This window comes from Crassostrea angulata, chromosome 1, assembly GCF_025612915.1.
Source record: "Crassostrea angulata isolate pt1a10 chromosome 1, ASM2561291v2, whole genome shotgun sequence".
Classification (NCBI taxonomy): domain Eukaryota; kingdom Metazoa; phylum Mollusca; class Bivalvia; order Ostreida; family Ostreidae; genus Magallana; species Magallana angulata.
Genome location: NC_069111.1, coordinates 13,699,796 through 13,717,310, shown reverse-complemented (window position 1 = coordinate 13,717,310; position 17,515 = coordinate 13,699,796). Strand labels below are relative to the sequence as shown.

The 17,515-nt window shown below is 35.1% G+C and overlaps 1 protein-coding gene across 4 annotated transcripts in view; it reads right to left on the bottom strand.

The window, feature by feature from the left end:
- The window catches only part of LOC128174163 (zinc finger protein GLI4-like), a 54,891-nt gene that overhangs the window by 6,903 nt on the left and 30,473 nt on the right, over window positions 1-17,515 (bottom strand). For 3 of the 4 annotated variants that reach the window (XM_052839791.1, XM_052839785.1, XM_052839797.1), the window contains 7 exons: window positions 9,342-9,599; window positions 8,323-8,458; window positions 6,325-6,494; window positions 5,635-5,772; window positions 3,455-3,661; window positions 940-1,160; window positions 377-503 (listed from right to left, as the gene is read on the bottom strand). In XM_052839791.1, coding sequence (XP_052695751.1) covers window positions 377-503; window positions 940-1,160; window positions 3,455-3,661; window positions 5,635-5,772; window positions 6,325-6,494; window positions 8,323-8,458; window positions 9,342-9,599 — 1,257 coding nt within the window. The remainder of the gene's footprint in view (window positions 1-376; window positions 504-939; window positions 1,161-3,454; window positions 3,662-5,634; window positions 5,773-6,324; window positions 6,495-8,322; window positions 8,459-9,341; window positions 9,600-17,515) is intronic. The other variant, XM_052839800.1, reaches the window with a different exon arrangement.

Genomic DNA, 17,515 nt, shown 5'->3' with positions numbered 1-17,515 from the left:
AATCAAGAGCAACAAACTTTTGCAATAATTTCATATACTGTAGAAACACATATTTTCGTTGGGTCAAAATTTCGTGTTTTTTTTAACCAAATAAAATTCCGTTGGCATTTAATTTCGTTATATTTTTATCTCTTTGTATTCATTATTACTTTGGTTAAAAATTCGTCATGGATTTAATTTCGTTGAATTATACTGCCAACGAAAATAACGAAATTAAATCCTCAACGAAAATATCTGCTTCTACAGTAGACTATAACTGTTTGAAAAATAAAAGTGAGATTTTTGAACTTGCGAGGGTTGCTTGTTGCAATTTACACAAATATTTATTCCTTTTTTATAGTAATCCCTAAATGGGCACTCCTCAGAAGATACATACGATGGGATCCGTGGTGGGATTCTGCCTCTTTCTTGATCTTTGACCTTTTGATCTCTATGGGATTGGGATCTACAGTACTACTGACCACACTACTGCCAGCTTCCTTCGTCGTTGTCGAAATCTGTGACTAAAGAGATAAAACCAAAACCTGGTATAGATGATCAAAGTAATTTGTGTTCATACAAAACTATATACAATTCTTACAGCAGTAAATTTACCATTCTATATTGAAACTTGACCCTCCTGAGTGTTATTGACAGTGGCTTTTACTGATCTATTGTTTTCTGTATACTATCATTGTAGAATACCAGGTATATAGGTCTATGTAATGCAACTGAATGGAGAAAACAATTAATCCGTCAGGTACTCTATCAACTGATTAGCTCTCTGGTATGAACTGGTTACAGTTGTTTCCCTTTGAAATTTAGTTAACCTCAATGTGGTGTTTTTTTTCTGCTGTTAATAGTGAGGAGTACATGTGTTCTAAAAAAATCTCCAGTCAGCTACATGTACCTACTGATGAGCTCTCTGCTGTGTGATTTGTTCATTATTTGAGTACCCACCTGTGAGTGGTCCACTTTCCCCGAGGGCTGCTGGGGAGGCAGTGAGGTCTGCGATGAGGGAGGTACCCCCATAGGCCCACCTTGGTGCATCCGATTACCAGGTGGCATCATTGACTGCTGCATCATGGGATGCATAAATGGTGAGCCCTGCATACTGCCAGCAGGGGGCCTGAAGTAAGGAAGCTGTGGTTGATGGGCAGGACTAACTGCCCCCAGGGACGCTGAAAATAATTTGGAAATAATTTTGATAAATTTGTGAATGCATGGAACCTATACACTGATATCGATTACAATAAGTCCTCTTCATTGTAAAAATTATGTGATAATTTTAGGCTTTTGCAATGTTTACTGAATCACAAAGAGGATGTAAAATGTATGAAAAAAAAAACACCCCGTAGATATCATGCACTCTTTGTTGTTCCGTTTTTGTTTGTTTTTTAAAGTTAGAATGCCTGTAACTGCTAGAGATAACAGTACAGCAAACTCAACAAAGTTCTGTTTATCTTCCCCTCGAATCTTCAAACGGAGTACCATGGGAAGATGTTTATTTTTTTCTCTAGAACTTGTATTTCCATTAGTCATCACTTAATTAGTACCGGTAAAAACAAGAAGGCAATTAAAACGAAAGAAAATAGGCCTTCTCCACTGCAGAGTTGTTCTGTGAGTTGTCTTCGAGATTGCACCTGTATGTGTTCAATGCGAGTGAACTTTGATCGTTATACAAATACGAAAGCCCAAATTAGAAAAAGACAGTCAAATTGTTTAGGCCTGGTGGAACCCCACTTGAGATCAGATGTTGTTAAAATAACAAATCTGTAAACTCTAAGAAATTCCATCAGGTCCATTAGACATACAAAATGACTTCCAGCTCAACATCAAAGAAGATCTATCTCAGCTTAAAAAACTCCTACCAAATAAACAGTTCCTCGGTTGCCTGGTAATTATGTGATAGCACTATAAAATGGTGGAAACTATCTGATTATTCGATTACACTCATTTATTTATTCTGCAATTAAATGCTTGACATAATACATTCTACCACAGAGAAAAAAAGAACCCCAATGCATGTAACACCCCTTGTGGAGCCCTTTCTATTCAGTGCTGTAGGGGACCCCACTCTAGCAAATTCCAACCTCCCATTTAGAGAGCCATTATCCTTCAGGCAAATACTGGAGGAGGAACTAGGTACAACTACTGTAGGTAGAAAACCTTGTGTGAAGAAGTTCAGAAAAACCAGGCACCCTTGAATTTGTGATGCAATTCATAAATCACTAGGGTGCCATCTAGCAGACGCACCAAACGGCAAGTGGGGCCAAGCAAAGGAGAACCAGTCCACTCTTATATCTCTCAAGCAACATTTAGTAATCAACCATGAAAATTCAAAGCACAGTTATAACAGATAGTTAATAACTGCTTATGTTATGAAAACAAGAGCTCATGATAAAGTGGAAGAAAAACCCCCAGATCCAGACATGAAGATCAACTGTATCACATAAAACGATCAAGAACTCGCAGGTGCCACAGATTCTCTCCCAATATTACACTTTATAATTTGCACATTAAATAATCTGATCTTCCGCAGATAAAACCATATGTGTGGTTTCTAAGCTTGGGTGAATCTGTGCATTATGTAAACAACTTTTTCCTGTACATTTTAAAGATGCATGCCACTCTTCAACAAATCTTTTAGCAGGATGTTGCCAAGAATTGGGGCTTTATGGCACAATACTCTCCATAGTTACAACAAGATGGTTATCCAGAGCTCTTAACTTTCCCCATCTTTCTTTTCTGTGGCAAATTCATTTATCATTAAGACGATAATTAATTCTGAAGGGTTTACCAATCAAAGACTCCACTCAGCAATCAACACTGTCAATTCAAATGACTTGCTCCCTTCATCCCGATTAAAAACCTATGAAGTATATCATTTTCTCGTTCTAACCCTAAAGACCCAGAAACTAGATCAGTCTGTGTTTTTTGTGCACTAAAAACTTCCATTACACAGGATAGAATTTCTTAAAAGTTCCTTTGGTGAAGACTTTTAGCTTGCCAGAGGCCAATGCATTTAATTCTTTTAGGACAGGAAGCTGGCTTTTGATTATTCAACAACCATTCACAGAATTAAAAATCAAACTTTTCTACAAAAATATTGTATAGGTTTTTTAAACACTTCTAAACCTTCAATCAAAACAGAAATGTATTATGATTACTGCATAAAAAAGTAGAACACTAGATGAAGAGGGTATTTCACAATTCAGTTTATTTTGAAAGACAAATCTTTGTATTGTTTTTTAAGACCAATTAAAGCAATTTTCAAAGAATTTCAAGACTGTGTGAACCATTGTGCATTCATAATTATCATAAATTTGTCCTGAGATGTATACTTACTCTTAAATGTTATGTCATGATATTTTTGCCAATTATCAAAACTATAAAAAAAAACAACCCAATATTAAAAAAATCCCCTCTATCAATGACAAAATCTCCTGTGTATTGTATAACCTGACACACTCACCTGCAGACAAATGGCCATAGGAGCCACTGGCAGCGCTGGAGCTCCGGGAATTATGAGTACTCAGGTTGAAGGGAGGAAACTGTAGCGACCCCTCAGAGCTTCGAGTTAGACTCTGAATATCCAAGAAGTCCGAGATCGGTGAGTGGGACAGAGCTCGCTTCCTACTTCGGCCCACAATGCTAGGTCTGGGGCTCGTAAGACGCGAACCTACAATACACGTATAAAGTACATTAAAACTCTTTATATTGTGCTATCATTTTGTTTCAAAGCTTAGTACATACATTAATGATATGTGTCTAAATTTTGGGCTTTTGATTCATCAGTCATGGGTACAGTTAATTCAGTACCAAGTAGTTTCATTTGATTTTGAACAAACTCATACTGATGTTTTAATTCAAATACATGTACCATGTATTTTTATTCAATCAATTCATTCTCTGCATGCAAAAGCCTGAAGCTGCAAGGTCTTACACAATCATAATGTGAAACAATACACCTCTGCTAGCAGGTTTAGGTGTTGGAAATTAATGACTTTAGCATAAGGTTATGCTACTCTCTCAGACATTTAGTTTTCACCGAGTCCGTGGTGAACACACTTTTCCCGGCGGGACAGACTGGTCTTGGTCTCATTCTATACATAGATCTAAGGCTGTAGTTTACCACCTTCCTGGTAATCAGCCGGTATAACTCTCTCCATAACTCTCTCTATAAACACCGTGATTTAAGGGACTGGTTAAGTCTCATAGACAAGCTACCTCTCCATGAGGACTGACTTGAGGTCAAACTGAAGGTTTTGTAGACATGATTGAGATTTGCACTATGTCTATACCAATATACACTGATGACCAAAACTGTTTTTTGCAATTTATCTTTCTTCTAGTCAAGAAATGACAAAAAGCATTGTATATATTCAGACTATACAAGAAAAGAGCCAAGAGGGCATCGTTAACTGATCATTGCAAAATATAAACTAACTCATCTTTACTTCAAAGCAATCTTCTTTATTTATGTTTAATAGTAACATTTGATGAACTGTACATATATTGGTTATAAGAACAAAATTTAAAGAGAATCGTAGTTGTATTCTCATAAAGAATACATGTATTTCAAATTTGAACATATTAACTTACATGTACATATACTAAAATTTCATCTTCTTTCCCAACTTTTGAAAATAATCTGTAACTTTGTTTTATATTGATCTTGGGCAATTTTAAAATGATTATCAGAAAGTGTTTTTCTGCAAATTTAATGTTTCATGTAGGATTTCCCTATTTTTCCAAACGTGGATATCTTGAATATAGAACTTTTGCCCAAAGAGAGATAAAGGAACAAATTATTGACCCCATCCCACATATCAAAAGTTTCACGCCTTATAAAATTCATATTCGTTGTCCTATCAGGGCCACATCCCTATCTTGTAGTCATCACATCAAATAGAAGTGACCTGCCATTAGCACCATGCCGGTGAACAATGAAGATAATCTACATAGATATTTGACAAACGCTGGGGTCGCGGGACATGATGATCTGTCCAACGTTCCTTTATTTCTCTTCTACCAGGTAAAATACACACCTGGCTGTAACATAAATCAGGTTGGCCTTAGTTTCCACCCTTGGTCGACGGAGCATGTTGCCGAAGGTCTCTCAGTGCAGAGAGAGAGAGAGTCCTCCAGCCGTAAAAAATCGTAAAGGCAATACCTTAATCGACATTGATGACATGGAGGTGTTTATATCAGTTTTTTGTGGCCACTTTTCCTTACCTGAAGTCTCAGGTGAATAGTATGTCCTTTCTTTCAGGCTATGTGACCGTATGATTTGATTGGGCTGATTTTTATGGCAGACTTTCTTTCTAGCAAAGCAAGCTGCCATCTTAGATAGCAGTAGTTTTGAAACCATAAATTTGCAAAATTCATTGTAAGCTTCTAACAATTTTTTTTTTACTTTCTTTTGCTCATGAGTTTTAGAACAGCTTCAGTGATTCGGCAGTTTTTTTTTGGACTCAGCAATGGTGAAAAATGGAAGTCTGATAGAGTTGGCTTGGAGGATTTCAGGGAAATTTGAAAGAGATTGGTTGGTAGGGGGATGGTTTTGATAGGAGCACTGGTATTTTTCTATACACATCCACATAAAAATAGAGTCTTTTTCTGTTTTGGTTATAATATTAGGACCAAACTTACTTTCCAAAGATCCAGGAAGGGTTATACTTCCACTGCCTGGGGTGGGAGGAATGTCCCCAAACATGCTTCTCCCACTGTGTGAAACATGACTAGGGGAATAATCACCATAAAGGGACCCCGGGCCTCCTAATGGAAAACCTGAAACCAGAAAAAAAGATACATAACTCCACAATCACAAGATTCATTGTGCAGGAATTGGGACCAGCATTATGGGTTATATATGATATAATTATATTCCTGACTATATCAAGGTTCTAATAACTCAGATGGTACTTGTCTTTCTTGACTGATAAATGGCACACATGGACAATAAAGATTGTGCAATCTTATTTGAATTTATTCAGTTTGGAAAAATGGATGACAGATTCTAGAACAACTTCAGCGAATTTTTTATTTGGGACTTGATTTTATTATGCCCAACTGGGAGTTTTTCACTATGAAGGGCGTTTACTCACGGGTTTCTTAGTACAATATTCTGACAAAACATTCAAATCTGTATCAGCAAAAGAAAATGATATTATTACTGAATTTCCCCTTTCAGGAAAAAAAATTTGCTTGAAAAATAAACCCAAGCCTTTTGTTGTTCTTGAGTTTAGTTTTTTGTCTTCTAACATGATCGCTCTGTCTTCAAGATCTCCCACAGTTCTGATACCCCGGGGAGATGTTTATCAGACTCTCTGTTTCAAGTACCTGGTAAGCTAGACGGACTGTATCGTCGCTGTGAGTGAGGACTCTGCTGGAAATAGTTCCTGTGAAGCTGCTCCCAGTGAATGCGGGCCGCTAGGTTGGTGACTGGTTCTCGTGATAAAGGGCTGCGTAAGCTGAGACCTGGAACATCCGACAGGGGACTGTGAGGAATGCTGGAATGGACAGACATACAGACACTGTAAAGACCACGCCCCCAAAAAGTCACAAACAAGGTCATACTTATATGATTCTGATACATATATTGACACCAAGAATCTTTTTCTCTCAAATTTACACCAAATATCTTTTTTCTTTATTAAATTTTACTGCGAATATCTTTTTATTTATCATTCTACCAGCCACTCACCCCCCCCCCCCCCCCCCCAACCACACGCACACACACAAGGGAAAATCCCAGAGCATGTAGGTGATGTTCGTTTACAAGTTGAAGGTTGAGAAACATTGTTTTACAAAGTAAAATGCATTGAACAGGTAGACTAACTATGAAAACAACTTTAAAAGTTTCATATTAAAAGATAAGATCAGTGTTATTCAAGTGTTGTTACTACATTACACTGATTTGAATAGATTACTGATTACTGCAAGGCTATTTGTGCATCACTCTTTGGATAATTTTCCTTCCCCTTTAAATATGAATAAACAGATATTGAATGCCTGGATGTTGAATCCATACTTCTTGGAACTTTTAAAAGAATTGTTCAATGATTACCTGACAACCATGTTATAGTATGATATTACATGTATTAGGATATATATATTAACCTTGCTTTTCTTCTTTAAAGTCTTAGTGTCCATTGATATTTTTTAGAAATTTTGTATGAGTGAAAGATTCTTGAAGGGACTTAAAACAACAATTGAAAAATCAGTCAGGGATCTTGTCAGCTTTTGGTACAATTGGCTAAGAATCACCATTACACTGTAAATATTGCTAAAATCACCATAACTGTAATCCACAAATCAACGATAACAATGATACAAAAACTCATACAAGACTAAATGGAATAATGGACATGTCAAATGACCAACTGTCCCTACCATAACCAACAAGATAAGTAATATGTTATGAACAATGAATTTCAAGTCACATGTTAAGCATTTACCAATGAGAATCACTTGTTCATCACTTTATAAAGACTCCATATTGCCCTCAAACAATCTACATTGTACATAGCCATTGGTTTTCAGTATATTTCCCAAGAACACAAAGCTATTTAAGGAAACAGAGACGGCCATTTCAGTTCATTCAACAAAAACTCAGCATGTCTTATGACAGGAGACACCAATGTACAAGTAAATCTACAGGCCATGTTGGAAGTCCAGGGTAAAGCTGGTGAATGACTTGAAATGACTGCATGGAGATGATCACGATATGGGGCCGACATAACAGTCCATTACTATCAAGGGCTTTATGGATGACTTTCATAGCCCTGCTAGTGTAATACAGCTGTATTTAGGTGTGTGAACTAATAATACAGAAAATGTCTGATACCATCTATGTCTGCCGTTTACTGCCAGTACACATTAAACTGGTCATTGCAGACTTGATTTTCACACTATCTCTGACCTTATTGCTATATAAAGCAACTTTGGTGCTTCCATGATTCCACAAACTAGTTCCAGTGAGGAAATATATGTTTCGGTCAGAAAGCCAAAGAGTTCTTAAAAACACCATGGACAATAACCATGATAATGGTACAAATTTTCTCTAGTACATGCATACGTACTAGCTTGCACCACTAAATTATTCCACACAAGATCTTAAAGTAAAAAAATATGTATTTCAATCTACCGTCTTAAAAAACTTCGAAAAATAGTCTTGTCTTTGGGTTTAATACAACTAACAGTGTATGACCCCTGTATGTATATATGTATTTCATAATGCATTAATGCAAAAAGAATAAAACTTTCTTTGTGCTGTTGATCAGAAGACCTTCAGCTAGAGACCCATTTTGTAAAACAGTGATCCTTCTAGACACTTACCCAGGGGGCATAGGTTGATGATATGGCCCAGGCTGAGGCCACTGATATCGCCCCTCCAGTGTGTGCGAGTTCAGTGGTATTGGGTTGTTGATGGGGTAAGGGATGTTGTAGTATCTATAGGGATTAATGTTGAAGCCTGTAAAAATGGAAAAAAATTCAATGCGACTTTACCTAATACTGCCATCCATAAAGTTTAATCCTAGATATCTCAAAAGTTGTGCATCTATTACTGAAACATGAAATGTAATACATGAACCGGTATAAAAAAGGTTGAATAACTTGTTCATTAAAGCTACAACAGATAATTACAGCCAACAGAAATGTTCTGTATGTCTTGTGAGCTTACAAAATTATTGTAAATAAATCTGATTTGGCAAATCAAGTACAGAGTGGGTGTACCATCTTCACTACCCAAGGATTTTCGAACTCCAGGGAGCAGAGCAGACTGGAAACTATTGGCTATAGAAGATTTGGTTTACAGATATGAACAATGTACATGCACTTTCCGTTATCACTGCTCTATAAACTTACATGTAAGAGTGAAATCTGTTGACAAGACATATCTTGAGCATTTTATGTAAATTTTGCTAAAACAATTTTCACGTTCCAGCAACAGGGCTATAAATGTCAAACAACCTCGCTTTTGATTGAAATCTCACTTTCTGGCCAATCCACTCTATTTAAATCTATCATCTCTCTGTTTTCTCATGTAGGATTTTGCTTCTGATGTGATAATGAACTTTTAAAAAAGAAATCCCCATTATGATTAAAATGCATACAATTTTCTGCACACCTTGTGTGGCAACAGCTAACACAAATCCCCTGTTAACTCGATAAATCCATCGACAGAAAGTAATCATTTATCTCAGAAAAGTTATCTCCCTTACATGAGGGTAAAAAACCCTTAAGTTACCTCACCCCTCCCTTTTATATTTTTTCATTTTTGCTATATTGAAGAGAGACCAAGATCAAGAGAGAGTTTTTTTCAACTTCAAATGGCCCTGGCCAATCTGATTTACCATAGTAAGGAAGATTACCATAAGGATAATCCAGCAATCCATTTCTAGGGTCTAACAAGGGCTGGACACCATAGTAAGGACTCTGCTGATGGAGTCTGGGGTCTATTGGGGGAGGCAGTGGGGTGGGCCCCACCCCCCGGTCAACAGTCTCAACCTCCCGTGTTTGGTCCGATGTGGTTGGCTCCTCATCCACTCGCGGAAGATTGCTCGGCGGGCGGATGACGTTTGTCGGACGCCTGGTCTTTGAAGACGAGTCAGCTAAAATGAGAGGGGAAAAATCTTAATATACAGCAAAATATTTATCAACTCTGCAAGCTGATATATTCATATTAACATACTCATGTCAAAACTGAAATTGTGTTGTACAGAGGTTTTACTGTTTTTCTAAATTTAAATACAATATCACCAGCCATTGGCATTGAAAACTACTTTTTTTCATTCTAAATATTTAGAATGACTTTCCAGTAATATGCATACATATATCTTATTAAGGTGTCTTAAGAAATAATTAAGTGAGATTTGTTCAAAGTTTCGGAACCATTTCAATTTGAGAGGAATGATGAGAAAGAAAGAGAAGCACATGGAATGGCTTTGTTTAAATTTCCTAAAAACAAAAGTGCAAAACAGATGTTTTCAGTTAAAGTATAAGCTTGATAAAAAATAACAAAACAGCCTTAAAACTCCTTGAAAAAACAAACCTCAAAACTATATCGGTAACATGTTTGACATTTTGCTGGTATAAATACAGTCAAGTTTGATACTAAGACAAAATTTATAGCTGAAAAGTGCACGGTGTGGAACTGAATTTTTTCCTTTTTTCAAATTCTTCAAGTCAACTGACAAAACAGCTTCCCGCAAAGAGTTTATCAAGAGGGGTTTGATTAGACTCATTTGTGCTCACTTGCAAGCCAGGGAGGGGGAAAAAATCCAGGATGTTTTCTGATAAATAAACTCACACAGGCTAACACATGTGGAAGTTGAGGGATATTTCTCTGATTTGCTGTGTGTCTGCCTTCTGGATATATCAGTTCTACATTTATCTGAGAGCATTTTTTGTTGCAAGCTCAGATTTTCTCTCTGTGATTGCATATTACTATACACTTATATATTCCTCCAAAAATCCCAAGAAGCCTTTTCTCTGGTAGTTTAAATAAAGATAAAATGAATCATTATTAAATTGAAAACTTCTTTCTGAATTCCTCGTTATATTAAAATTGGTAAGTAAATTATACAGTATTAAAATAAATCACGTATTTGATGATAAATCACCAATTTCAAATAACTTTCACAAGACTGTGGGGGATCTGAGAGAGAGAGAGAGAGAGAGAGAGAGAGAGAGAGAGAGAGAGAGAGAGAGAGAGAGAGAGAGAGAGAGAGAGAGAGAGAAGAGAGAGAGAGAGAGAGAGAGAGAGAGATTTTTTTAAAATTAAGATGATTAAGAAATATCAGTCCTGCAGCCAGAGTGATGAGAGTTGATGGTATCTGCAGATGTAAATTGAACTCTGGTGGTCCTAAAAATACTTGTGTTAATGAATAAGATAATACCAAAAATTTAAACAACCTAATAAGAACAGCATGATAACATTGTTTTCATATCTGAATTGGATTTTGAACATAGAACCATGAGGCAGTACCTGTAATGCAATATGATCTTTCAGTTTTAAGATTGATGAGAGTCAAATAATGATGGCTCAATTCTAACAACACTGGCCAAAAAGAAGCTTCATTCACAGAAAGAGTGACAAATTAGGCATCGGAACTGTGGGGGGGGGGGGGTGGCTGGGGGTGGGGGTGCTAAGCCCCCCCCCCCCCCCACTTTTTTTGTAAAGTTTGGCATAACCATAACCCTTTTTTTTGGGGGGGGGGGGGGGATTCTCAAGATTTCTGATGAGTCTAAGCCCCCATCTCACAGGCACTTGTTTCTGAGAAAAAAAATTACCCTATAGTATAAACTATAGGGTAATTTTTTTTCTCAGAAACAAGTGCCTGTGCCCCATCTCCCAACTCTCAATTTGCTCCTGAGGCCACTGAGTGGTATATAGGTATTGATATTATTTTGTTGTCAATTCTGGATTCAATTTCATAGAGCTTATATGTGTGATCTTACATGTGTTATCTTGTTAGAATAGTTGCTTGATTGGTTATAATGAAAAAATAGATGAAATCAATGAATATTGAGATAATCTTAAACATTCAAGTAGTAATGGAGGCAGTATAATGGGAATAAAATAATGCATACAAATTGTGCATTATTCAAAGGGAGACAATACTTCATGGGGAAGTAACTCATATAAAAGTTTTATTACTTAATAAACTTTCTTGCCTGAAGATTGTAAAAAAAAAACCACATAAAACTATTTCTTCCTTATTCATCATATTTAAACTGCAATATTACTAAAGTTCAGAAAAATATACTAATTTGAGGTTACACTAACACAATATTTTTAACTGGCAACAAGTGGCATACGTTGAAAGTGTAATTTAATATAGGTATACTATTAATTCTATATAAAAGAGAACATATAACCAGTATAATAGCTTTACAAATTACATACTTTAATATCATTTTAAAGTAATATATCTAACACATCGTCAATGCATGGGCAAATCATGTTACAAAGTGATAGCTAGGACAATTTTTTTGCATGGAGACATTTCTCAAATCTCTGACATTAACAAGCTTACACCACCATGTAAAAGTCAGTAGGCTACTGGCATCAACATGCTAAATTTAGAACACATTACCTTTTTATATGCTGATTAATTTTTCATTTTTCTATTCATCATATTTTTTTTATTTAATTATCTTTAAATACTTTATCTTTCTTTACTGGTTTTTCTCTCCTTTATTTAGCGGCCTACCAAAATTAAACATAGAAAAGAAATAAATTGTTGAAAAATCTTTTTTTTTTAAATGTCTACCCATTATGAACGTTTCATGATAATTACAAATGGTTTGAGATTATATACCCAACGTCCTCAGGGGGTGGGGTTTTCAAAGAAGCGAGGAGCTTCAAAACTGTGTACTGACATCACAGTCCATAATCCCTTGTATAATTGAGAAATCTGTACAAGGGATAGAGTTTCGAATGCAAACAACCATAGCTATGTGTTCGTGCCATCATGTAAAATATCGCTACTTCTTCAATAAATGTCTCAACAAAACCACTCTTTCTTTTACTACCTGTGAACAGTGTACTAAAGCCACCGCCATAAATTAGCGACATCTCTCGTATACCCTGCGGGTCCAATTACTTTCGGCCTGTTTCAAAATCATGGGCCAGAACGTTTACCGTCTTTCTATATAGGGCCGATCTCCTACCCATATAACTTTCAGAAATTTGAATGTTTCTCCTTATAGATCCAGTCTTTTTTTTTCCCCCTCTTGAGCATCCCTTGCCCACAGAAGAGAATGTCACGCCCCAATTTTGCTACTGAGCACCCATTATACATGCATTAAATCTGAAGCACATCTCATCTTTTATGGGAGAAATTCATTTTTAAAGTCCTCTTTGCATGCCTTTGAAGGACTTTTATTGTGCTATTGTAAAGAATCTTCTCATTTAAAATTCATTATGTCTGGCCATCCATTTCCATAACTTTAATAATCGCAGACGAAAAAGCGAAATTTAGAGTCGTTTTTGTATCTTATTTTCAATGTTTGGACTTTATATGGTTGATGCATTTTATTACAGATACTCGATTTGCAACACCCCTTTGATACAATAATGCAGTAATACATAGGCTTTATATACATTCAATTGGAATTAATTTTCAAAGCAGCTAGTACATAGCATTAAAAAGGAACACATTCGTTTACAATATATACACTAAAAACTTTTCTTAAACCACCACTTTTAGAAAAAAATAATAAGCCACACAGCAGAAAGTAATTTATAAAATATGCTAATGATCATTATTTTAAACATACAAACATTTTAAGTTGCGCATAATTTAGTGAAATGTAATGAGAGAGAATAAATTCTGTCTGAAAATTATGCCGTTTTATGCTATTTACATAGCTAGCTGACATACCTACAAAACACATTGATTCTTTAAAATTATTATGAGGAGTTTTCAATTATAATGAGAATGTTTTGGGACTGTTTTGATGCATGCTACTGGATATCATTTTTACCTTTTGGTTCCATTATTTAATCCTTAAATTCATAATTCAAGAAGGTTACACCTCTGGGTTTGTAATTAACTGGGTTTTTTAAAAATTGATGTTTATTTTCTTGCAGAATTGTTGTGTCTCGATCATACTGCACAATTGGTTAAAAATTCAGCGCTAATGATCTGTAAATCATTAGTTTATGAAACTGATTGAGGTTTTTACAATATCTCTATGAGATATTTTAAAAGTGTTTTTTAAAAATTGAAAAAACCCATGTGGTCTTTATACCAGTACATGCAGAACAGAAACCATATTTTTTCTCTAACATAGATCAGTGTCTGAAGAAGATTCCTTCAAAACTCACCCCCAAACAAAAGAAAATCAGGAAAAAAATTAAAAAATCAGATTTGAGATTGAACTATAACCCTAAAATTCATTTTCAAGATAAAAGAAAAACAGAAAAGAAAATGATTGAAGAGTTCAGATCAAGGGTCAACTCCAGGAAGTGGAACTAATTGCCATACTAAAGCAGCAAAAACTATGTTTCTATAAAACATTTCATATGCTAAATTGATTTCAAAAGGAATGAAAATTCCACAAGGCCTTTGAGTTCGTCTGGAGACATCATTCAATATGTGGTTGTGAATCCTGAACAAAAAATCATACTTCAACAAGTTTGAACCCTTAGCAATCAGTGCTTCAATGATAGGTTTAGGTAGCCACTAAAGAAAAATCTAATGGCTTTGCCACAGGTGTGATGAGATGGCTTTTGTCTCCTTAAACCAGTGTTAGTCAACATGAAGGATTTGATTCTTCAATAGCCATCTTTTTTTTAAAAAGCAGAGACGTCATAGCTTCCCCCCATCGGGGCATTTATCAAAAGTTCTTGACAATTATCAAAAGATTCGATCAAATATACTACTCAATTGAAAGAAATTGGTGGGCAAAAAATTAAACTGAATGACAATATGATCTAACACCATTCATCTGTCAAAATGTCTGATCCAGGCAACGATAACAAAGCAATCTGTATGCCGACTGTGCGTTTTAAAAAAAAAAATGTCTGAGCAACAGATAAATTTACTTTGGTCTCGCCTGACAGGTTCCTGCAATACATAACAAATGTCACATACCTACATCAGTCATTATATGTAAACCTCCCTTGTATTATTTACTTCACATCTCATTTAATTATCAATCTGTGTGTTAAAGCCCATCAGGAGTTCCCTATTTAAAAGCCATGTGGACTGCACAAGGTGTATACGTTAGAGCAATACACACACGATGATATGCAATCGAAGAACCGACATTGAAAATGTAAAAAATAAAATATTAAATAGATGTTGTTATTAAAAGCAAGGAGGCTCACTTAGGTCATGATTTTTATGCTGTTTACTGTACAGTAGTAATCAGAACCCTTTCAATTGTAGCTTGATAGTACAGTATTTAATGTCAAACAGAGGTGCTTAAATTTAATTGTAATATAAGACTTGTTGTAAGGAATTGATTGTATAAATTTAAGAAATGATTCACTATTAGTTTAAAGCAAATTCATTTATCTGATGAAATATGGTATTTTTTAGTATGTAAGAGTGGATAAAGTATCAAACAACTATTATACCAAAAACAATGAATTTATACAATATTATACAAGTGCAAGTACACAGTAAAATTATTTCCTAATTTATGTATAATGGACGTACAAATGACTTAAATCACTTTCATTAGGGCAATTAATTCACTTTTTCTTTGTTACTGCAAAGTTTGTTTTAAACTGTGTTCTCTTGTTGCCAAGTTCAGCTCAGCATAAAATTCACATTATCTAAGGCTTAAAGATCCAGGCTGGACTGTTCACTGTTGCCATACAGCTGAACTGGGTATGTGCATTACATACATATACATGTATTACAGAAATTTGAGCTTCGGTTCTATAGACTGTATTATGAAGATACTTACTGGTAGATACTTATTTGACTCTGCAAATGGCTTTATTATTAACCACTATCAGTACAACCAAGTTTCCCTGATCAGGGAAACTTGGTTGTACTGATAGTGGTTAATAATAAAGCCATTTGCAGAGTCAAATAAGTATCTACCAGTAAGTATCTTCATTTAATTCGCGACAACATTATTTCACGATTTACTGGAGATGAACTGGTTTGCAACGACTAATTTTTGCAAGTAAGCCTTATCTAGACCCATGTTGTTATTACAACCATACAACAACCCAAGAGCTTTTACACTGCAAGAAATATTCACACCACGATACTCTCGCGAATCTCGCAAAATTTTTTCACTCAGGCCTAAAAATTAGTTTACTGTCACTTGCTGGCAAAATAAGTTGGTAACAGTAACTCATAATTCATAGTTGTATCTAACACGATTCCAGTGTCTAATTTTACATGTAAGACCCTAGCTGAGCTACATCTCACATCATTTTTAAAGAGGAATGCAGTTTGTTTCTAGCAAAACTCAATATTGAGTATAGATAATAGTTACTGACTAAAAATCCTTTTGAATTTTTATTCCCAGAAGAAAGGTATAGTCGCAATGTTTATCAAGAGGAGGTTGTGAGAGGAAACATGGGATGCCCATTATACTGACAGATCATTAATCCAGTGAAGAGCAGCAAGATAGCTTTGAAGGGTTTGTCGGAGAGACGGAGTGATCCCCAATACCTTTTCACTGACAAAGAGGGAAGGTGTTTTACTGTACCTATATTGTTTCCAAGATGGAAGCTGATACTAACCATTAGAGTTTTGTCAAGACTCAAGAAATCATCCTTACATTGCCTTCAAAGTTGGTGTAAGTCTATATGAAATAGTATTGTAACATTTGTATTGTGTTACTGAAATGTAATGAAACAAGAGAGGATCAAGATCAAGTTTCTTCATACCACTTTATGTACTCATTTACAAACAATAAGTCTTTAAATCACTTATTTGATTACTTCCATTTAAGTGTTTAATATATGTGTTACCCAGGTTTTAAGGAACTTTATAAAAGGTTTTATACTAGTCAAGAATTGAAACCTTATTAACAATTTAAAATTTTTACAATCATCATTAGTAAATTAAACAAATATCCCTACAATACATGTCTTATTATATGGCTTATAGCAGAGAATATCACCCTAAGCTTGGTGCCATAGAAGTATTTCAATCTACTCAAGTAACTCTATCATGTGTAATCTTATAAGAATGCATGAATTGTCAACCAATTCAGAATTGTAAACATTAAATCTATGGCAAATCATAAGAGCTGCATCAGAATCAAAGCTTTAAATGTTGTATTTCAGGAAAAGATCAAATAATTTCAGCTTCAAAATTGAGAAATTCATTAAATGTAAAATATACCACTGTCACTCATATTAATAGAATCTGATTGAAAAATTTACCCATAAGAGAAAAATTGGGGCCATTGCCTTGATCACTACTTTGAGAAGATTTACCTTTGAATGAAAACAAATGGTAAAATTCAGTTGCAGCAACTTGGAGTACTGAGAACTTATACACTCCAAATTTCAAAAGAAAACTGAACAACAAGAGTCAAGTATCTCCAGCTCAGAAACTGAAACAAAATGGAGTATGAACATTATCTTGTATTTTGACATTAATGTTACACGTATGCTGTCAGATTTAAAGTATTCATAATGTAACTGCATATGAACTGTGTCACTCCATTCCCTATGCTTGTATCTCTGGGGCCACACACATACAGTAAATGGTAGGTGGGCTTGTGTTTTGCGACTCAGGCTGTGTGCAGTACAAAATGGAGGCCATGCAAATTTGTAACATATTGTAGAACATCTAAAAGACATATTGCATCCTATTTTGGAATTTGTTTCACAAAAATCTTTACTTGCATTGTGAAGTTTTTATTATTTTGTCAAATTCTATGACAGTTGCTTCAGAATAGTATAAGAAATGTTGAGTCAAATCAAAAATATAAAAATTAAAGTTTAATGCATCTAAATGTGATTATAATAAATAGAATAAGCGAAATTAAAAAAGAGGTGACAAAATTCATCTATACTAAATGTATACTGTTTTCTGTA